This window comes from Pteropus medius, unplaced genomic scaffold (genome assembly GCF_902729225.1).
Source record: "Pteropus medius unplaced genomic scaffold, Ma_sr-lr_union100, whole genome shotgun sequence".
Classification (NCBI taxonomy): domain Eukaryota; kingdom Metazoa; phylum Chordata; class Mammalia; order Chiroptera; family Pteropodidae; genus Pteropus; species Pteropus medius.
The window spans coordinates 12,116,380-12,140,227 of record NW_024349796.1 but is presented as its reverse complement, the minus strand read 5'-3'; the positions used below and the strand labels follow the sequence as shown (position 1 = coordinate 12,140,227).

The 23,848-nt window shown below is 34.3% G+C and overlaps 1 protein-coding gene across 1 annotated transcript in view; it reads left to right on the top strand.

Moving 5' to 3' along the window:
* Window positions 1-23,848, top strand: part of USH2A (usherin) — a 576,091-nt gene that overhangs the window by 58,984 nt on the left and 493,259 nt on the right. Inside the window, 5 exon segments of the mRNA XM_039883360.1 lie at window positions 903-1,015; window positions 1,018-1,196; window positions 2,069-2,253; window positions 2,717-2,938; window positions 3,981-4,074. Coding sequence (XP_039739294.1) covers window positions 903-1,015; window positions 1,018-1,196; window positions 2,069-2,253; window positions 2,717-2,938; window positions 3,981-4,074 — 793 coding nt within the window.

Sequence of the window (23,848 nt, the reverse complement as noted above, 5' to 3'; positions counted from 1 at the left end):
TCACTTCTGGTCTCATAACAGAATCTGTTATCAATTGGAAAAAAATTAGATTTAAAGAAGGTGTGACTTTGTGTTTTAGTACATGGAAAATCTTCCTGAGTTAGCCGTTGATCCACTGGGGTCTGAGAGGACTCTGATGTCCCTAGTTAGACCTGACTACTGGCCTTGGCTGACCTGAAATGTCTGGAAAGGTGTTAGCTGGAAGCATGCCCAGAAACAGAATGACTAATTTTAATCTAGAACAGGTATAACTCCCTTAATGGAAAAATTAAATATATCTGCCTGGAATTGGCATTCTTCTTTGATGGTTGGCAGCTGCCATGTGATCTGAAGCCATTGAGGCATTTTAGGGTGCCAGAATCTGTACTGATGAGTCACAGGAAACCATTGACAAATGGTCTTGGCCTCACTCCCTTCACCTAAATCAGCAGCAGATAGGTATAATTTTATTTTCTTACTCCCCATGGGTGAACTGAAGACTTTGTCCATAACTCTCTCTGCTTTCAATATATTACTGTTCATTCTCAGTAGGAAGTCAGTTTAACAATCTAAGTGAATGTTACCTTTCTTCAAATAGGCACAGTAAAATATTATATTAGTTAAATATTTTGATAAGCAGACAAGGGTTTGTACGTGCTTCATGATGTAAAATGTTGATAGTGAAGAATTTTCTGTTTTTTATAAAATTAGTATGTTTCATTTCATGAGAATAAGTATGTTTCATTTTATGAGAACAAGTATGTTTACTTGGCCAGAAATGAATTTTTGTTTAAAAGTTATGAAAGCTAAATGGGTACTAATGAAAACATTACAATATATAGTGATACTCATCTATAGTAACTCTTAGAAGTTCTGTTGGCGTCGAACTATTTGTCCTCGCTGTCTGCCCTTGACCTCCACAGGGAGATTATGGACATCTTTTCTGGAGAGCTGCCCAAGCTGCATATCCAGTCACATTGCCGCTGTCCTGGCAGCCACCCTCGGGTCCACCCTTTGGACCAGCGGTACTGCATTCCAGTGATGCGGAAGACACGACCAGTGACAGGGTGTCACGGCTGAATCCTGAGGCCCATCCTCTTTCTTTCATCAATGACAATGATATTAGTACTTCGTGGGTTTCGCGTGTGTTCACAAACATTGCCCAACTTAACGAAGGCGTGACTATTACAGTAGATTTGGAGAATGGACAGTATCAGGTAATTTGAAATGATGGAGTGTCTATTACTTTCCTGTGGCTACTGCATAAATTTAAGGGCTTAAAACAACAGAAATGTATTTTCTGACGCCTCCGAAGATCAGAAGTGGGGATCACGGTTGGCAGGGTCTCGCCTCCTCCAGCTTGGGCCATTCCTTGGCTTTGCAGTAGCACTCCAACTTCTGCCTCCACCTTCCCACGGCCTTCACGCTTGTTTCTGTCTATTCTCGCTCCTCTTTTTCTTGTGAAGACTGCCCTACATCTGCCACGATCTCATCCTGAGATCCTTTAATTTAATTACGTCCACAAAGATCCTATTTCCAAATAAAGTCACGTTCGCAGGTACCAGGAATTAGAACTTGACCATCCAGTCGGGCCCATAATTCAACCTACTACAAGGTCAAAATTGAACCAGGCAACTGAACATTATAATGTATGAATTAAAAATATCTAAAAGAAGACATGTAGGGCCTAATTTTTTAGAGATTTGTATCAAAATCATTAAATAGTGAAACATTTTTTTTAATATTAAGTACCGCAAATTAATAAAAACAGGTGCTCATTTTAAATAACTATGGAACGTACATAATTATTTGATGGAAGTAATGGTTTTTCTCATGTCTTTATATCAAACTTAATATTAATTTCCACTTTATAAAATCCCTAGAAGAAGGACAGAAATGCAACGATAGAACGTGTTACTTTTACTATAGGGTTATGAAATTTCTGGACGTCTAGTAAAGCTCTGGTAGTTGTCATTTTGAGGAAGTAAGCCATCAGATTTGAATCGAACAATTCCATAGTTTGATTGATTTAGACTGATGGAGCCAAACTTAAAACTTCAGTAACAATAATGAACTTATTTATTTTTAGGTGTTTTATATTATCATTCAGTTCTTTAGTCCACAACCTACAGCGGTAAGGATTCAGAGGAAGAAGGAGACTGGCCTAGACTGGGAAGATTGGCAGTATTTTGCTAAAAATTGCAGTACTTTTGGAATGAAAAACAATGGAGATTTGGAAAATTCTGATTCTGTCAACTGTCTTCAGCTTTCCAAGTATGAATAGTTTTTGAAATAATTTCTTTTGAAGGCATTTGAGTTACTTTTACTAGATTGATGGGTTAGTAATAACCTACAAGTAAACTAATTCACCATGCTGGTAGAGACTCCTCAATCACCATCTTGAAGCAGATTCTTCTAGGATTTCTCCCCAAAATGAGGTTTAAATTGTTTAAAATTCTCATAAGACTTTTGAGTATCTGTTGCTTATAGTCTCACTTGTTCTTTATAATCTGATTTTCAGATTGTTTAGCAAGTTATCCATATTAATAGAATTTTTATGTCATCCAGGAAATGCTTTAGTATATATTTTCTGTGATGCTATATCGTTTGCATATGAAATGTATGGACTACATTTCTCCAGAGTGAAGAATTTAAGCTGTTATTAATATGGTATTATAATTTGTTTTGTGAAAAATATGGTTAGTTTTTCATGATTTAAAATTTCTTTCATCAACAGTTTTACTCCATATTCTCGAGGCAATGTCACATTTAGTGTCCTAACACCTGGGCCAAATCATCGTCCTGGATACAATGATTTCTACAATACCCAGTCTCTTCAAGAGTTTGTAAAAGCCACACAAATAAGATTTCATTTCCACGGACAGTACTATACAACTGAGACTCCTGTCAGCCTCAGACACAGATATTACGCGGTCAATGAAATTACCATAACTGGGAGGTAAGGTTTCTGTTGCAGTATGCTTTTCACTGTGAAGTTTGTTTTCAAGATTTTTGCCATACTTATTTAGAGCAAGCTAGATTACAAATTTCAGGTATTAAGATGGCTTCCTACTCTGAGATTTTGGGGAGATTTGTATCTGAGTTTTTTCTCTCTATAATATCATATTGTGATAGAATCAATTTGCAAAGGCTGTTGGGTTTAAAAGTGATGATACTGGGGATCTGATTTAGAAATAATTTACCCCACAGTTTGGTTGGTCCTGGAATGTAATGTTTGAGTATTCTTGAAATCAAAGAGAAGGAGCTGGATTTGGAATTACAGCTGTAGTACCAGCTCATGTATAAGTACTGGGCTTGGTCTCTCTGATTTTACAATTCACAGTTTTATAAGTATTTGTTTTCCTTGAAAGGAATAGCCTAATATGCCTTAATTCATAAATATCTGACCATAATTGAAAACATGGCTCACAGTATTTAAGTAAAGAGATAGCTAAAGAGTTACCAGGCAGCACGCTCTCCGGTATGGAAACGGCACACATGCAGACCGTGTTTAGAACTGGCTGTGTGAGAAGAATAACACACCCTGTAAAGAAAGCGCATCTTTAAAACCTGACTACCGATCTGTAAGTATTATTGATTAAGTATCAGCATAATGAAAAAATACTATTGTTCACCATCTAACTTTGGAAAAAAAATTGAAATTTGTTAACTTCCTTCTGCAGTTGATTCTAAACTTGATATCCTTAACTGCGTCTTGAATAGTTTTAGGAAGTGCTTTTTTCTGGTGAATGTACCACATGGTTTCTGTAGGTATAAACGACCCATTTAGGCTTGGAAATTACCTTCCCAGTCAGTCAGTGTGGTTTGGCTATTGATGATACTCCTTCCGATACTTTAGGATTAAAGACAAATTGATTTGCGTTGATTAAGCCACTCACCCTCCTTGCTGAGTTCACAAAGTGGATGTGTTCAGAGGTTCTTAGACATAGTCGCAGTGGAGCTGATGTTTCTTAGGTGCTATCTGATGCTCCTGTTCGCAGATGTCAGTGCCACGGTCATGCCCGTCACTGCGACACGAAGAGCCAGCCCTACAGGTGCCTCTGTTCTCAGGAGAGCTTCACCGAGGGACCGCACGTGAGTACTCTGTTTCATGCACGGAAACCTCAAAAACAGGGGTGGGGAGAAATGGTGGTTATAAATTCTTTAAACTTAATTTTGGCCGATCTTCTGGGAATGGATAAAAATAAATCAATATGACCCTAAAATGCCAATTATTTCAGAAAAAAAATTGCATAGAGAAAAAAAGCTGTCAATAATGTTGAAAATTTCATTTTTAGAAATAAAGTCAGAACTAACCTCTAAAATTAAACTCAGTTTTTTTTCCTCTTTATCAGAATTATCAATAGTTTATATGAAACAAGAAAAACTAGAATTTTAAGGTGTCTGGAAAGGTGGCCCTAAAAAATGGGGGCTGTATGACTCCTATATCCAAAGTTATTTATGCAAAGATTTCTATATAAAAAAATGTCTTTAGATACAGAGAGAGCTTCATGTATTTGCATCGATCAGGTTTAATTCAATACCAATATCAGTAATTTTAATTAATTTGAAAATTTATGGCAAAAATGACCTAGGAGCTACGTTAATTTAGTTTGTCATGATGGTCAGAGGACATTTTATAGTTGAGGTAGAAATTTACAGCTTTAGGAAAAAGAAATAAATGGGGAAAAAATGTTGATAGACATAACCAGCATCCACATCACTATCAGCTATTATGAAAGAGGGTGCAGCACCAGTAACAACCCTACCAGTATTAAAAGTAGTGAGGAGTCTTCAGTAAATGGCTTGAGGCAATTGGCTGCCAATTTAAATTTAGAGCCCTACCTCATGGCATGCACAGAAATCTAGGTGGCTTAAAGATTTAAATGTAAAAATAACTGTAAACTTATTAAAGTTTGGAACATAGCTCTAAATCTAAAGCAGGAGGCCTTTATAAGCAAAACATGAAATACAAAGAAACATAATGGGAGCCATGAAGGAAGTTATTGACGTGTTACATACATCCTTAAAATAATGTGTAGTTTAAGGACTAACAGAACTACAGTGTAATAAGTGATGGGCTGATAGGAAATATTTTCATATTAGCAGGTAGAGTTAAGATCACTCTAAAAGAAATGAAACACTGCTTCTCTCCTACTCACAGCACTTATGACACCAAGTGTGTAGGTTTTTCTACACCAAGCATTTCTCCAGGTCTTTTTGGACACCAACTAGGTGTCTTACAATTTAACTCCATTGTGACACTAGCTAGAGTTAGCACAGACACCATGTGTTAAAAAAGCTCAGTTCCACAAGACAGCCCAGGCTTCAGATGCCGATTGCAGAAGAGGGTCCTCAGGTTAACTGACTTAGCTACATACTGGAGGTTTCTACACTCTCCTCCTTTGATTCTATAATCTGCTAGACCAGATTACCATTTATTACTAAAGGATGCAACTCAAGAATGGCTGGATGGAAGGGACACACAGGGCAATGTATGAAGAGGACAAAACATCTGTGCTCTCTTCAAGCTCACCATTCTCCCAGCACTTTGATGTGTTTGGCAATCTGCAAGCTTAGATCCTCTTTGGCTAGAGTTTTTATGAATGCTTTATAATGTAGGCGTGATTGATTAAATCATTGGCCATTGGTGACTGAACTCAACCTCCATTGTCCTCCCTGGAAATCCAGGGGTAGAGCTGACAGTTTCAACCTCTAATGACATGGTCAGTTCCTCCTGGCAACTGGCCACATACTTATGGGGATTTCCAAAATCACCTCATTAACAAATCAGGTGAGGTTGGAAGGGGATTGTTATGAGTTATAAAAGATGTTGCTTTTATGTTTATTGCTCTGGAGCTATTTCAGGGACAGAATCGAAATATAACGAAAGATTCCCCTACCACTCTTATCACTTAGGAAATTACAAGAGATTTAGGAGCTGTGTACCAGAGACCAAATATATATTTCTTATGTCACAATCTCTCATACACAATGGACACTTAAAAATAATTGAAATACAACAACCTAAGGACAAGGAGAAGATACAGGAACAAGCAATTTATAAAGGAAGAACTGATAATTTTCAGTTAACACATAAAAGGTTATCCAACCTTAGTTTTAACCAGGAAAATGCAAATTGTAAAATAATGTTTTGAACCTATCAAATTAACAAAGTTTAAAGGTTTAGATCGATAACATTTAGGATATATGAGAATATGAACTTTTATACATCACTGATGGGACTGCAAATTGGTACAATAGTTTTGGAGGATAATTGATCTATACCTATTAAAATTAAAGTTGCAAATACAGTGAGCTACATTAGATATTCTAAAAAGCAGTTCTTTAATGATAAGAATGGTTATATCTTTTGTTACATAAACATGTGTATTTTGTTAACATATCTTGGTTTTTAAAATAGTAGCACCGTCTCAGACTCCTGTGACTGGTGAGCATTATGCTGATAGCAAAACCAGACACAGACACTACAAATATATATGTATATATATGTATGTATGTATATACGTACATGTATATATATGTGAACATCCTTGATGAACATAGATGCAAAAATTAACAAACCAAATTTAGCAATGCATATAAAAAGTAACATACCATATTCAAGTAGGATTTATTCCTTGGATACAAGTTTGGTTCAATATCTACAAATCAATGTTATACATCACATAAAGTGAAGAATCATCTCAATAGATGCAGAAAAAGCATTTGACAAATTCTACCACATTTTGATAAAAACTACAAATCGCTTACATACCTCAACATTATAGAGGCCATATATGACAAATTCATAGCTAACATCATATGCAACTGAAAGACTAAGAACTTTTTCTTTAAGATCAGGAATATGAAAAGAATGTCTGTTTTCACCATTTTTATTCAACATAGCACTGGAAGTCATAGTCACAGAATCAGACAAGAAATAAAAGGCATCCAAATTGGAAATGAAGAAATAAAAGCTATTATAGGATACTATATAAAGAACCCTAAAGATTTCACCAAAAACTATTAGAATAAATGAATTCAGTAAAGTAGGATACAAAATTAATATTCAGAAACTGGTTGCATTTTTATATACCCATAACAAACCATCAGAAAGAAAAATTAAGAAAACAATCCTATTTACTATTGAATTTCAAATAATACCTAGGAATAAATTTAACTTAGAAGATAAAAGACTTGTACATAGAAAACTATAAGGCATTAAAGAAAGAAATTGAAGAAGATACAAATAAATGGAAGCATATACTGTGCTTATGGATAGGAAGAATTTACATAGTTCAAATGTCCATACTACCCAAAGCAATCTACAAATTCCATGCAATTCCTATCAAAATACCAATGACATTTTTCACAGAACTAGAACAAATAATCCTAAAATTTTTATGGAACTCCAAAAGTCATCGAATATCCAAAGCAATCTTGAGAAAGAAGAACAAAGTTGGTGGTATCACACTACCTGATTTCAAATTATACTACAAGGCTACAGTAATCAAAAGAGCATGGTACTTTCATAAAAACACATATATCAATGGGACAGAATAGAGAGCCCAGAAATAAACCCACACCTATGTGGCCAATTAATTTTTGACAAAAGAGGCAAGAATATACAATGAGGTAAATACAGTCTATTCAATAAATGCTGTTGGGAAAATTGGACCACTTTCTTACACTGTATACAAGAATAAACCCTACATGGATTAAAGACTTCAATATAAGACCCAAAACCAGAAAACCCCTAGAAGAAAACATAGGCAGTAGACTTGTTTACATCACTCTTAGTAATGTCTTTTTGGATATGTGTCCACAGGAAAGAGAAAAAGAAAATAAACAAATGAGACTACAGCAAATTCAAAAGGTTTTGCACAGAGAAAAACAATCAACTAAACAAAAAGACAACCTACAGAATGGGAAAAAATATACATCAATGATTCCTCTGACAAGGGGTTGATATCCAAAATCTACAAATCACTCATACAATGTAACAACCACCAAAAAATCTGATTACAAATAGGGCAGAGGACGTAAATAGACATTTCTCCAAAGAGGGCATATAGATGGCCAATAGACAAATGAAAAGATGCCCAACATCACTAATTATCAAGGAAATGCGAATTTACACCACAGTGAGGTATTACCTCATTCCTGTCAGAATGGCTATCATCAATAAATCAAGAAAAAAGTGTTGGTGAGGATGTGGAGAAAAGGGAAACTTTGTGCACTCTTGGTGAGATTGCAGATTGATGCAGCCACTATGGAAAACAGTATAGAGGTTTCTCAAAGAATTAAAAATAGAACTACTATATGACCTAGCAATTCCACTTCTGGTTATTCATTCAAAAAAGTGTAAAACACTTATCTGAAGATATATGCACCCCTATAGTCATTGCAGCATTATTTTAAAAAGTCAAGATATGGAAGAAACCTGTGTCCTTTGATGAATGAATCAATGAAGAAGGCATACATATATATATAATGGAATATTTGGACATAAAAAAAGAATGAAATATTGCCATTTAGAACATGGATGGACCTAGAGGGCATTATGCTAAGTGAAATAAGTCATAGAAAGACAAATATGATAAGGCTTCACTTCTATGTGGAATCTGAAAAAGAAAAATGAACGAACAAAATGGAAACAAACACACAGAGCACAAATTCATGGCTGCCAGATGGGAAGGGATTTGGGAGGATGGGTGAAAAGGGAAGGGATGAAGAAGTACAAATTGGCAGTTAAAGTCAAAGGCTGTAAAGTACAGGATAGGGAATATAGTAAATAATGTAATCACTATGTTTGGGGTCAATGAGAAGCAGACTTAACGAGGTGATCACTTTGTAAGCTATGTAAATGTCTAAATGCTATGTTGTATACCTGAAACTAATATATTGTATGTTAACTGTAATTGAAAGAAAAATGAAGCCAGCTAATACCTTTATAGGATGTGTTGTTTTCTGAGCTTCTCTTTTTATTTTGACTAGTTCCCACCTTCTCAACTTCCATCCCTCACCTCTCTACCTCTTGGTGCCCCATCCCATTTTTTTCCTTTTCTCTCTTAACTGCTCACATTTCAGTGATTAATATTTTATGATTCTTGGATGATTTTATACTTCACCTTAAAAATAGAGCCATTAAATGAATTAAAGCTCATGATTGGTTTTAGAAGTCAAGATTTTCAGACTTGGCCTCAGGTGGTGACTGTTTGATTATGAACTAGTGAAATAATTATCATGCAAGTGGAGAATACATTTTAATGCTTCTTATTTAGATATTAAGTGCCTTTTGAAAATAAAAGTTGGCTTTTATTTTCCTATTTGACATATTTTGATAATTTACGAATTTAGCCATAAATATAAAAGCATCAAATATCTTTCATTTTAGCAAAATTTGGCAAATGCAGCTGAAGGGAAAAAGTCAATAGACTGTTAAGTTGAATGATTTCTCAGTCCTGTATTTCCAACAATGTGTCGAAAATGATAAATGATTTTAGAAAGCATTCATAAGTATGGCATTCTCCTTTTGTTATCATTCAAAGTATTTTAATGCATAAGAGACTTAATATATCTGAAAAAGTTGTCTTACAATCATTTAAAAAATATACTATTCAGGTGCTTTCATATTGTTCCACTTTTTAAAATAATAAGTTTTAATATAAGCCATTTATTTCATATTGGAACCAATGTTCTTTTTAAAGATCTGGACATAAGCCGAAGAGAATGTCTTCAATTCCACAGTATTATGCTAACCATTAATAATATTACTCAATAAACAGGGCTTCTGTGAATTATATTACAGCCATTTGGCAAACAGACGGAAACGTAAGCCTTGAGAATATGCCAGTTCTTGGCCATTGTCAGGCCTATGAGAAAGTGTTTTTAGCAGAAGTGAAATGAATGAAGTGGAAAGGAAGCCGCAGACTGGTGAATTCAGAAGTAAATTCATATACGCAGCCGTTCTAGGGCATTTTCTGTACGAAGCATTTTTTAGTTGTTTGTAAAGCTGATGTTACAACAAACTGGTAGTCCGCAGGTGGGGGCAATGTTTAAATAGGTATTTATTTATTTATTTATTTATTTAAATTTTTGGCTCCTCTTAATCAGAAAATATTCTAACACATGTCCATGCTCCTCCATAGCAACAAGTGGCTAACTCCAGGTAATACTCGCCCCAGTGAGAGCAGATCACTGTTTGGTTTGGTACCATATTCACTGCTATCCATAGCCTTATATCTGGGTGACCTCACTTATGCTAATTATCTAGCTTTCAGAGACATGTGAGCTTGTGAACCTTAAAAAGCAAAACTTAGACTGAATTGAAATGTGCACTAGTACTAGAATACATAGTTGATTATTCTGGTAATAGCAAGACCAACTCTCTTTCATAGCTCCATTGGTAAATTCTATTTTTTTTCCAACATTCATAAAATTAAAAAAGACAACTAACATAAAAACAACTCAAGAAAATCTATTACCAAAGACTTCTGATTCTGCCATGAACTTTAAGCCACACTAAGAGTTCAAGTATTGACATAATGTAGCTTTAACTATTGCATTACATTTTGTGATACCTAAAACCCTGGGAAGGCTCAGTGAGTCTCCTCAGAGCTACTAAGCTAGGAACCCAGTGGTATCATATTGCAATTTAAGGCCTTGATTTTAATGGATGATGTATGCCATAGATAATAACAGTATATTTCATTAATAGAGAATAATATTAAGTATTTGTGATATTTCTTTCCCAGAAATGGCTGAAGCAGTGAATAACTAATTTATTGGTTTCATTTTAGGATTAATTTAGGACAAAACAAATCCTAAAAGACTGGATACTGTTTAGTAACTTTCAAGCACAGTTGACTATTTCAAAGCAGCATTCAGGATTACATGGCATTGAACTTGCCTGAATCATTTGATAAGAAACATATGCTCTTTTTAAAAGATTAAACAGCTTTAGATAACAGATAATCACTTACTTGTACATGCATTTTAAAATTTAACTTTTATTTTGAGATAATTATAAATTTATATCCATTTGTAAGACATAAAAAAGCTATTTCTTGTACCCTTTGCCTAATTTGACCCATGGTAACATCTTGTAAACTAGTGTTTGTTTTCTTTTTTTGTTTAAATCAACTTTCCTGAAGTATGAGTTGCATACAATGAAATGTACCTATTTAAAATGTATAGCTTGATGAGTTTTGACAAATGTATACCCTGGTGTAATCACCATCCAAATTAAGATATAGAATTTTTTTCTTTCTTCACATGCTTTTGTACTCCTTTGCAGTCAGTGCTTCTCCCCCAACTCTTAATCCCAGGAACCACAAATTTGTTTTCTATCACTACAGATAGTTTGGCCTGTTCTAAAATTTCATATCATGGAGTATTCTTTCGGTACATGGGCTTCTAAATCCCACTCTCTTCTTTCCTTGCTCTTTTCTAGATCATTTCCTAACTACTTCTAGTAGCTTTATTGCAATGAAATACCTCTTTATAGTACCTCAGTGAAGGCCACCTGCTCAAAAAGTATGTGTTAAGTTCATAGATATAGCATTCAACCTAGAAATTGGAATCTTGGGTGTGTAAATTACATGTCAAATAACATGACTGCATAGCTACAATATACTTATAACTTGTTTTAGCTCATACTTTATCTGTTCTAAGAGTTCAAGTGCTGATAGAATCTAGCTTTACGAAAAGCGTTATCACTTGGAACTTGCATCTTAAAGATTTTTCATTTTCTTTAATAGCTACGTTCACCTTTCAGAGGCTTGAGGCCAAGAGTGATGCAATGATCAGTACCTCCGCCAAGCCCTGGCACTTTGTTGGCTACTTAGCTATTCTTTCATCATTTTGTGACATCATTACCTGCAAGAGTGGCCAAGCATTCACAGAGCAATTTATTAGTAACCATGAATACTTCTCTTGTTCTTTGGCTCAGATTTGTGACCCTTTTATAACATTTATCATGGCTTTTATGAATTAACTACAATCAAGCTATCAGTATGCATTTTTGTTAGTATTATAAATAGCAAAGCCAACTTAAAGCATTTTATATAATAAGCCTTCCTACCGTTCAATAATTTGAATGGTGGAACATCACCCTCTCCAATGCTTATTATGTAAATGAATATTTCCTGTTAGTTTTAAATGTGCATTCCTTAAGCATATTAAAGTCTAAAAGTATGAGTCATCATGACTAACTTGTGTCATATTTTTATTACACATCAAGCTTTACCAATGTTTTCTCTTTGCTCACAGATTTTACTCTATTTCATTTTATTATAATTTTTGTAATACTAATACATTCATTTTTATTAACTAGCATTCAGGCAGTTCATATTATAGATTCTGTATTAGATGTACATTTAGTGAGTCAAGGTCAAGAATTTCATTTAATCTCTGACACATGGTGATGTTATTAATCTTTGAAAAACACTTGCACTGGTGATTTCTCTGAGATAGGTATGTGCATAAATACATTTAAAATATAGGTTAAAAACATGATAAAGAGGTTAAGAGCATAGGGATATATTGATACAGCTTTATAGAATAATAGAGATAATTAAAATATAAAAATAATGAAAGATGATATGTAAAGGAAATAATGGTAAAGAATTTTCTAAAGTTGTGAAATGCCATGATTCTTCAGAATCCTAACTAAGAAAAGTAAATACATATGTAGGTAAGATATAACAAATCTGCTGATCACCAATCTAATTTTATATTCTAAAAATCACCAGAGAGAAAAAGACAAATAGTTTAGATATGAATTTGTCAGAAATTTTGACATTAGATTTCTTAAGTCACAGTGGAAGACAGTGGAATAGTATCTTTGAAGTGCAGAGAGAAAGTAACCAACAAATCTAGAATATTGTACTTGTAGCTAGACTACCAATTAAAACAAAGGAGGAGAAAATATATTTTCTAACAAAAATTTGTCAACTTTAACACCAGTAGATTCTCACTAAAAATATTAAAGGCTATAGTTCATAAAAAATATAATAATCCCAGTAAAAAAAGGCCTGATATATGAGAAGGAGTTGTGAGCAAGTAAACCAGCAAATGTATAAGCTGTATTAAATAAATTGTTTAATAATAAAATATTAATAATAGTGATGTTATGTATGAGGAGAGTGTAAAAATTGCAATATAACACTAATATGGATATTAAAAATAAAATTACAGAGAAGGGAAATATACAACTCCAGCTACCTCTGTCACATCTAAGGAATGTGTATGTGGGAGGGATGTCACACATTTATCAGAAGACTGAGACATAATCATTCAACTGTAGAACTTCCCCTCAGCCATGAGTTACCACATCACTAAAGGCCTGTTTTACTGGAGTACCTTTTACCTTGTACATCATATCCAACTTAAAAAAAAAAAAAAAAGTAAAAGTATATTAAAAGACAAAAATACAATTTAAAGAGTCAAAGTAAACATCAGACCCAGACTCAGAAGTGACAGAGATGTTGGAATTTTCAGACTAGGAACTTAAAACAACTGTGATTGATATGCTGTGGGATCTAATGGGAAAAAGTAGAGAATGTGCAAGAACAGATGGTCAGTGGTGAGCAGAGATGGAAATTCTAAAAAGAATCAGAAAGAAATACTAGAGATCAAAAACAGTAACAGGAATGAAGAATGTCTTTGGTGGATTTATTAGTAGCCTTTGACGTGGATGAATAAAGAATCTGTGAGCTTGAGGATATGTCAATAGAAACCTCCAAAACTGAAAAGTAAAGAGGAAAAATAGACTGAAAAAGGGGAACAGAATATCCAGGAATTCATGGACAATTACAAAAGACATACCAGATGCATAATGGGATACCAGAAAGAGAAGAAAGAAAATATTTAAAGCAAAAATGATTGAGAATTTTTCAAATTAATGTCAGATACCAAAACACAAATCCATAAAGCACAGAGAACACTAAGCAGAACAAATTCTAAACATCTATACCCAGTCATATCATATTAAACCTGCAGACAATCAAAGATAAAGTAAAAAATCTTAGGAAAAAACTCCTAACCTATAGATGAACAAAGATAAGAATTACTTCTATAGTCTAAGAAACCATACAAGCAAGAAGAATGGAATTAAATATTTCAAGTTGAGAGGAAAAATTCACCAATCTAGAATTCTATATCCTGAAAAATTATCCTCCAAAAGTGAAGGAAAATAACAAAACTGAGGAAGTTTGTTGCCAGTAGACTTGCTTGCAATAAATGTTAAAAGTAGTTCTTCAGAGAGAAAGAAAATTATATAGGTCAAAAACTTGGATCTACCTAAAGAAAGGACATGCATTAGAGAAGGAATAAGTGGAAATAAAATAAAAACATCTATTTTCTTATTCTTAATTGAACTCAAGTTAAAAATTTGCTCGAAATAATTATAGCAATATACTTGATTATACCTTATGTATTAATGACAACAATGATACAAGTGACAGGAGGAATGAACTAGGAATACTCTAAGGTACTTGTACTACCCATGAAGTGGTATAGTATTTGAAAGTGAACTTAGTTTATCAATTATTGTAAATTAGATTTAAATGTATATAAGAAACTCTAGAGCAACTACTTTTTTTAAAAGGTAAAAAACTATAATTGATATGCAAAGAAGAGGGAATGGAGTCACATCAAGTATTAAATTAAAACAAAAGGCAAAAAAAGAATGGAAGAAAAAAACAGAATCAAAGAATGAGGACAATGGATAATAAACAATAATAAATATGGTAAATATGGTAAAAATGGATAATAATAAATTTGGTATTCTCCAAATATATTAACAACCACTTTAAACATCAGTTATCTAAACATCAATTAAAAGACAAAGATTGTGTGAGTGGACCAGAAAATAAGAAACAACTGTATGCCATCTACAAGAAACCTACTTTAAATATAAAGACACATATAGATTAAAAGTAAATGAATAGAGAAAGATATACCATGTTAACACTAAAAGAAGCCTGGAGCGAACACCGAAATATTGACTTCAGACAGAGCAGATATAAGAACAAGAAAAATTATCAATAATAAAATGGGTCATTGCATAATGATAATGGGGCCAGTTCTCCAGGGAGACATAATGATCCTTAGTGTGTATGTGCCAAAGGAAAAGCATCAAAATATACGAGGCAAAAACTGATAGAACTGGGAGGAGAAATAGACAAATCCACTGTCATTGTAGGAGACTTTGACATCCCTTCCATCAGACATGTAAGGATCGGGCAGGCAGAAAATCTGTAAGGTCATATTTGAATTCAACAATACTGTGAATCAACCGAGTATAATTGAACACCTATAGGCTACTTTATCCAACAATAAAATACATATACATTCTTCTCAAGCTCATGCAGAACATTCAGAAGAGAAATCACATTCTAAGCCATAAAACACACCTTGACATTTAAATACATAGACATCAAATAATGTCTCCTCTCAGACACAGTGGAATTAAACTAGAAATCAATAATAGAAAGATAGCTGGAAAAATCCAAAAGTATATGAAGATTAAACAACATTTTTTAAAAAAATACATAGGTCAAAGAAGAATTCTCAATAGAAATTAAAAAATATTTTGAATGACACGGAAATAAAAATAGAAACTTTGGGGATGTAGTGAAAGCATTTCTTAGAGGGAAATTAATAGCATTGAATTCTTAGATTAGAAAAGAATCAATAATCTAGACGTCTTCTTTAGGAAACTAGAAAACAAGAACAAATTATATTCAAGCACAGAAGAAAGGAAATAATTCAGGCAGGTATCAATGAATCTGAAATTAGGAAATCAATAGAGAAAATCAACAAAACCAAAATCTGATATTTTTGAAAAGAACAATAAAAGTCAATATGTCTCTAGCTAGGCTAAGAAAACAAAGAAGTCAAAAATTATTTAGATATTATAGAAGGAACATCACTACAAATTCCATGGACATTAAATGGATGATGAAGGAAAACACTGAAACATCTATGCCCACACATTGGATAACATAGATGAAATGGACTAATTCCTAGAAAGACACAATCTTCCAAACTCACAAGAAAAAATATATAATCTGAATAGGTCTCTATCTAGTAAATAAGTCAATAATTAATAACCTTTTAAAATAGAAAGCATGAACACAAATTTACTCAGTGGTAAATTCTACCAAACAATTAAGGAGAAACTTATACCAATTCTCTAAAATCTCTTCCAGAGGATAAAAATAGAGGGAATACTTCCTAACTCAGTCTATGAGGCCAGCATTACAAGAAAACTACAGGTCAATCTTTCTCATAAACACAGATGCAGAAATCTTCAACCAAATACTAGCAAATCAAACAATGTATAAAAAGATTAGGTCCAGGTAAGTGGCAGCAGAGGAAGATGCTGAACTTGCCCCCTCCCATGAGCAAAATCAAACATACACATATGTAGAGGATGATTATATCTGAGAGACAACCGAGGGCTCAGTGGACAGCTTCTGAACAACCAAGAGTCTGAATGGAGAGCTGGGATATCTGGGGAGTGTCGGGGAGCTCTGGGGTCTCCTTAGACCATTAGTGCTGGTGAGCACCATTGCTTACAGACCCCTTCACCTCCACGGGGCAGACAGGAGCTCTTTTTTGGTGCTTTGGCCTACCTGCGAGGTTGCTGCAGTGTGTTCTTTGCCATATTTCTAAGAGCCTTTTGGCTCCAATCAAAGGGAGCAAGCAGGATCAACAGGGTGTCATCAAATGCACCTGCTTTCCCTTCCTGGAGCCACTCCAGCCTGACAAAGGAGCCCCCAGGAGTTGGAAGTGACCACCTGGCTCCAGCTGGCCTGCTCAAACTACCCAGCGCACACGGCCTACACAAAGGTTGCTTCTACAGGAGACCACCTTCTGTACAACAAATGAGAGGGAGACCATATAGAGAAGGTGGAGAGCCATGGGAGCCTTCCAGGAACTGTGGGAATTCTCCTGTGTTGGTGGTACTGGTGAGTGCCATTATATATGTCCCCTTTACCTCAGTCAGGCGAGTGGGAGCTTGACCCAGGTGCTCTGGCCAACCTACGAGGTTGCCACACTGTGTTCCTCGACACCTCACCTACACCCATTTTGATCAAAAGGATCAAGCAGATTCAACAGGGCACTGCTACATGCACATGGTCTCCCTGCCCAGAGCTGACCCAGCTCAGTGTGTCAGCGCCTGGATGCCACAGGCACCTGCCAGGCTCCAACCAGCCTGCCCACACCACTCAGTTCAGGCGGTCTACAAAGTCTGCTTCTATAAAACACTACTTTTTCAAAATTGGGAGAGACATCTATTTTGTCTCATTCACATAAAAAATAGTAAGTCGAACAATATGAAAAGACAGAATATCTCTCAAATGAAGAAATAAGAAGGAAAAAAAAAAAAGAAATGTAGACAAGTAATTTGCCTGAAAAAGAATTCAAAGAAATGGCCATAAGGATGCTCACCAAACTTGAGAGAGGAATAGAAGAACTTAGGGGAAATGTCAACAAAGAGTTAGAAAATATAAGAAAGAACCAAGCATTGATGAAGAGTACAATAACTGAAATGAAAAATACATGATAAGAAATCAGCAGAATATTAGCTAATACAGAAGAATGAATGAGCCACCTGGAAGGCATACTAGTGCAAATCAACCAATCAGAATAGAAGAAAGAAAAAAGAATAGTTTAAAGGCCCTCTGAGATAATACCAAGCTCACACACATTCACATCATAGGGATCCCAGAAGGAGAAGAAACTAATTTTACTTAAAGAAATAATGGCTGCAAACTTCCCTCACCTGGGAGAGGAAAAAGATGTCCAGGCCCAGGAAACGCAGGGAGTTCCAAACAAGATGAACCCAAGGAGACCCACACCAAGACATGCTGTGGTGAAAATGGAAAACGTTAAAAATAAAGAGACAATCTTGGAGGAAAAGCGAAAAACGAGTTACACACAAAGGAACTCCTGTAAGGCTATCAGCTGACTGCTCCTCGGCAGCTTTACAGGCCAGAAATGGCAAGACATCTTTAGTGTCGAAGGAAAGGAACCTACAGCGTAGAGTCATTTACCCAGTCAAGCTGTGGTTCAGTATTGAAGGAGAAATGGAGAGTTTCCTGGACAAGCAGAAACTAAAGGACTTTGTCAACAGTAAACCATTTTTACAAAAAACATTGAAAGATCCTCTTTAAGAAGAAAAGGAAAGACCCTGACCAGAAATAAGAAACTAGGAGAAAGGGGAAAACCCCCAGGAAAAGCCAAAGTCAATAAATGCAGCAAATCAGACATTTAAAAAATCTGCTACAAAGGTTAAAATAAAAAAGTATCAATCTCAACTCAAACTACAATAAGTAGTTAGAAGAAACACAACGCAAGATCTAAAATGACATCAAACACATAAAATGTGGAAGGGAGAGTAAAAATGTAGCTCATTTTGAATATATTTGAACTCAAACACCTATTGGTTTAAAATAGGCTGCTATAGATATAGAATGATCTACAGAAATCTCATTATAGCCACACACCCCAAATCTATACAAGAGATACAAAGAATATAGAGAAAGGAACCCAAACAAAACACTAAAGAAAAACAGCAAACCACAAGGAAAGAGATCAAGAAGAAAGGAACAGAGGGCAACTATAAAAACAACCTAAAAACAATTAATAAAATGGCAGTAACTACATACTTATCAATAATGAATTTAAATGGAAATCGATTAAATGCTCCAATAAAAAGACATAGGAAAGCTGACTGGATTAAAAAACATGACCTATCTGTATACTGCTTAGAAGAGACTTCAAATAAAGACAAGACAGACTGAAAGTTAAGGGATGGAAAAGATATTCCATGAAAGTAGAAATGGAAAGAAAGCTAGAGTAGAAACACTTATATCATACAAAATAGGCTTTAAAACAACAACAACAAAAAAGTGAAAAAAAGACAAAGGAAATTACATAATTAGGAAGGGGTCAATCCAGGAAGAGGATATAACAACTGTAAATATGCACCCAACATAGGGGCACCTAAATAAGTAAAGCATTTACTATTGGGCATTAAGAAAGAACTCTACAGTAATACAATAATAGGGGATTTTAATACCCCATTCCTACCAATGGACAAATATCCAGACAGAAAATCAATAAAGAAATAATGGCCTTGAATATCACATTAGACAAGAGCGACTTAATAGGCATTTTTAGAACATTTCGTCCAAAAACTGAAGAATACACATTTTTTTAAGTACACGCAGAACACTCTCCAGGATAGATCACATAATAGTCCATGAAACAAGTCAATAACTTAAAAAAGATTGAAATCATATTAAGCATCTTTTTTGACCACAGTGGCATGAAACTAGAAATCCACAACAGGGATAAAATTGGGAAAATTGCAAATGTGTGAACACTAAACAACATGCCACTAAACAACCAATGGATGAAAGAGGAAATCAAACAAGAAATCAAAAACTGTCTTGAAACAAACGAAAATGAAAACACAACTTTTCAAAATGTACAAGATGCAGCAAAAGCTGTTCTAAAAGGGACGTTTAAAGCTGTACAGGCCTACCTCAAGAAACAAGAAAAACCCAAATAAACAATCTAACTCTACATCTAAAGGAACTAGAAAGGAACAAACAAAACCCAAAGTAAACAAAAGAAATAGTTAAGATCAGAGCAGAAATAAACAGAATGGAAATTTAAAAAATAGAAAAAAATCAATAAAGCTAAGACCTGATATTTTGAAAAAATAAATCTTTAGCCAAATTTATCAAGAAAAAGATGGCTTAAATAAAATCATAAAAAAAAAGAGATATTACGACCGACACAAGAATACAAAGGCTCGTTAAAGAATACTATGAATAAATATATGCCAGCTAATTTCACAGCTGACTCTTTCTGGAATATCCCCCTTGCTTGAGTGGGAACTGCCTCACTCAGGAGCCAGTGACTGAATGGATACAGGCGAATAAAGATAACAGGGAATTAGAAGAAAAGGACATGTATGTATATTTTACACAGTCCTAATAATAACCACAGAACAAAAATCCAGAGCTGAGTCACAAAATGTAAAACAAAGAGGAAATGGAGATTAAAAAGCATAGAGAACCACCAAACTAAAATAGCAGACAGAATCACAAGGAAAAGAAAAATGAGATACAGAGCAAACAGAAAGATAAGATGGCTGTAGTAAATCATCATATATAATCACTCTAACTATAAATGGACTGAACTTACCAATCAAAAAGTAAAGAGTAGCAGGATGGATTAAAAGAACAAGACCCAACTATATATCGTCTGCAGAAGACTCATCTCGGCTCCAATGAGAAAGGCTCAAAGTGAAGGGATGAAACTCCAAGCAAATCACATTCAGAGCAAAGCAGGTGTAATAGTACTTATATCAGACAAAATAGATTCCAAGATATAAAAGGTAACAGGAGACTACGATGGACATTTTTTAATAAGGGGACAATTCATCAAGAAGACATAACACTTATTAATATATACACACCCAACCTAAGTACCAAAATATCTAAAGCAATTACTAAGTGACCTAAAAGGAGAAACTGAAAAAAATACAATTATAGTATAGGACCTGAATACTTCACTCACAGCAATGAGTAGATCATCCAGAGGAAGGCAATTATAAAATACCAGTCCTAAATGATACATTATATTGAATGACCTTAATTGAATGTTTTAGAACTTTACATCCCCAAAATGACAGAATACACATTCTTTTCAAGTGCACATGAAACATTGTCAAAGACAGATCATGTGTTGGTACACTAGTCTCAATAAATTTAAGAAGACAAATTATATCAAGCACATTTTCTGAACACAATGGTATGAAACTGGAAATTAATTACAAGAAAGCTAGAAGAACCACAAATATGTGGAGATTAAAAAAAACATGCTACTGAACAATCAATGGGCCAAAGAATAAATAAGAAATCAAAACATACATAGAGAATTTTTAATTTAAGGATGCAGAAAAGTGGTACTAAGAATGAGGTTTATAGCATTACAACCTGTCTTAAGAAACAAATAAATAATCTAACATTACACCTTAAAGAACTAGAAAAACAAAGTCCCCAGTCAGTAGTGGCAAGGAAATGATAAAAATCAGAATGGAAATAAATGAAATAAACAAAAATATTAGAAAAATCAAAGAAACAAAAAACTGTTTCTTTGAAAAGGTAAACAAAATTGACTAATCTCTGGATAAACTAAGGAAAAAATAGAAAAGACTCAAAATCAGAAATGGCAGAGGAGGAGTTAAAAAGAATACCACAAAAACACAAAGGTTTATACAAGAATACTATGAAAGGCTATATGCCACCAAATTTGATAACCTAGAAGAAATGGACAAATTCTCAGAAATGTACATCCTTTCTAGACTGAACCATACAGAATTAGAAAAGCTAAATAGACTTATCACTAGTAAGGAAATTGAAATACTAATCAACAATCTCCTACAAAAACAAAGTTCAGGACCAGACGGTTTCATTGGTGAATTCCACCAAACATTGAAAGAAAATTTAATACCAGTCCTTCTCAACCTCTTAAAAAAAAATTGAAGAGGTAATATTTCCCAACTAATTTTATGAGGCCAACATTACCCTGATACTAAAATCAGTCAGGGACAACACAAGATAATTATAGGCCAACATCTTTGAATAACATAGATGCAAAATCCCTAAACAAAATACTAGCAAATCAAATACAACAATACATTAAATGGATCATATATCACAATCAAATGGGGCTCATCTTAGGGTTGCAAGGATGGTTCAACATCTGCAAATCAGAGTGATACACCACATTAACAAAATAAATGATAAAAGTCATATCGATAGATGTGGCGAAAGCATTTGACAAGATACAACACATATTTATGATTAAAACTCCCAGCAAAGTGGGTATAGAAGGATACTATCTCAGATGATTTTCAGTTTTGACAATATCAAGCTCATTTAAAAAAAACTGCAGACAATAAGATCACGTGATTTCAAGTGCTCAAAAGTGAGTTACTGATCCAGTCTGATGGTTTCTCATAAGCAACTAGTTATATACAATTAGCTCCCTTATGAAATCTATTTAAAAGTGTCCTTCTGTTTTTTAATCACCTAATGGGACAAAGTCCCAGGTCAGAGTCCTCTGTGTAATGAGTATATTCAGTGTAATCAAGGCACATTGCTCAGTTTTATAGATAGCACTGTGAGAACCATTCTGAAGTCATTGAGAGGCAAGAGTCTGAATGCAGCACCTTTCATCTCCATGCCTCTTTCTCACTGACAACAGAGCTGCCCTGATGTCCTACTGTTACCTCCAGCAGTGAGAGCCCAATGTGGCTGGACTGGCGGAGACCACAGTGTTGATGCTCAAAGCGTACGACCTACAACTTTTGCAAGTCCAGCTGCTTGGGTTTTGCCAGCCTCATACTGATATCCCGCAGGCTTGGTTTTGGGAACCCAGAAATATAGCTAATTATCCCAACGTTTAAAGATGATGAAATAGCATGTACCTCTTAGAACTCATTATTTCAATTCTGGGACTTCCAAAATTTGTGGTCATTTCTTGTGTAATGCAGTACCTTCTAACCATGACAGACGATGTGGACTAGAATGTTGCAGAGAAATACACTGCTGAAAACAAGAATTTTAGCTTTATTTTTTCTGTCTGTAATTTGATATTAAAACAGTGATTTAACATTTTAATGTTGCATAGTTGAAAATGTAGGTTTATAAAAAAGAAGAATACTTCAATAATCAATGTCATATATGACAAAACCTCAGCTAATGTCATACTCAATGGTGAAAAGCTGAATGTTTTTCCTCTAACATCAGGATCAACACAAGAATGCCCCTTTTCACTACTATTTTTCAGCATCCTACTGAAAGTACCAGACAGAGCAACTAGGCAAGGAAAAAAGGTATTCAAATTGGGAATGAAGAAGTAAAACTGTCATTATTTTCAGATGACATAATTTTCTATGTAGAAACTTATAAAGACTCCACCAAAAGACTATTAGAAACAGTAAACAAATATCGTAAAGTTGTAGGGTATAAAATCAATATACAAAAATGTATTGCATTCCTATATACTAACAACAAAATATCAAAAATAAATGAACAATTTCATTTTCAGTTGCATCAAACAGGATAAAAATACCTAGGGGAAAAAAAAAGATGCAAAGGACCTATACATTGAAAACCACAAGACATTATTTAAAGAAATTGAAGAAGGCATAAAGAAATAGAAAGATAGTCCATGTTCATGGATTAAAAGAATTAACATTGTTAAAATGGCTATGATACGTAAAGCAATATACCAACTTAATGCAATCCTCGTCAAAATCCCAAAGACATTTTTCATAGAAATAGAACAAAAAATCCTCAAACTTGGAACCATATTTAGAAATGTACAACCACAAAAGACTCCAAATAGACAAAGCAATCTTCAGAAAAAAAAGAAAAAGCTGAAAGTATCATATTTCCTGTCTTCAAACTATACTACAAAGCTACAATAGTCAAAACAGTATGTTAATGGCAGAAAAACAGACACATGGATCAGTAGAATCGAGAGTCCAGAAATAAACTCACACATACATGGGCAATTCATTTATGAAAATGAACCTAAACCATATGATGAAGAAAGGAAAGTCTTTTCAATAAATGATGTTGGAAAAATAGAAAGTCACATGCAAAACAATGAAATTAGACTGCATTCTGATACCACACAAAAAATTAACTGAAAATAGATTAATGACTTGAATATAAGACCTGAAACAATAAAGAAAACACAGACCCTAAACTTATGGACCTTGGTTTCAGAGGAATTTTGTGAACTTGACCCCAAAGGCAAGGGA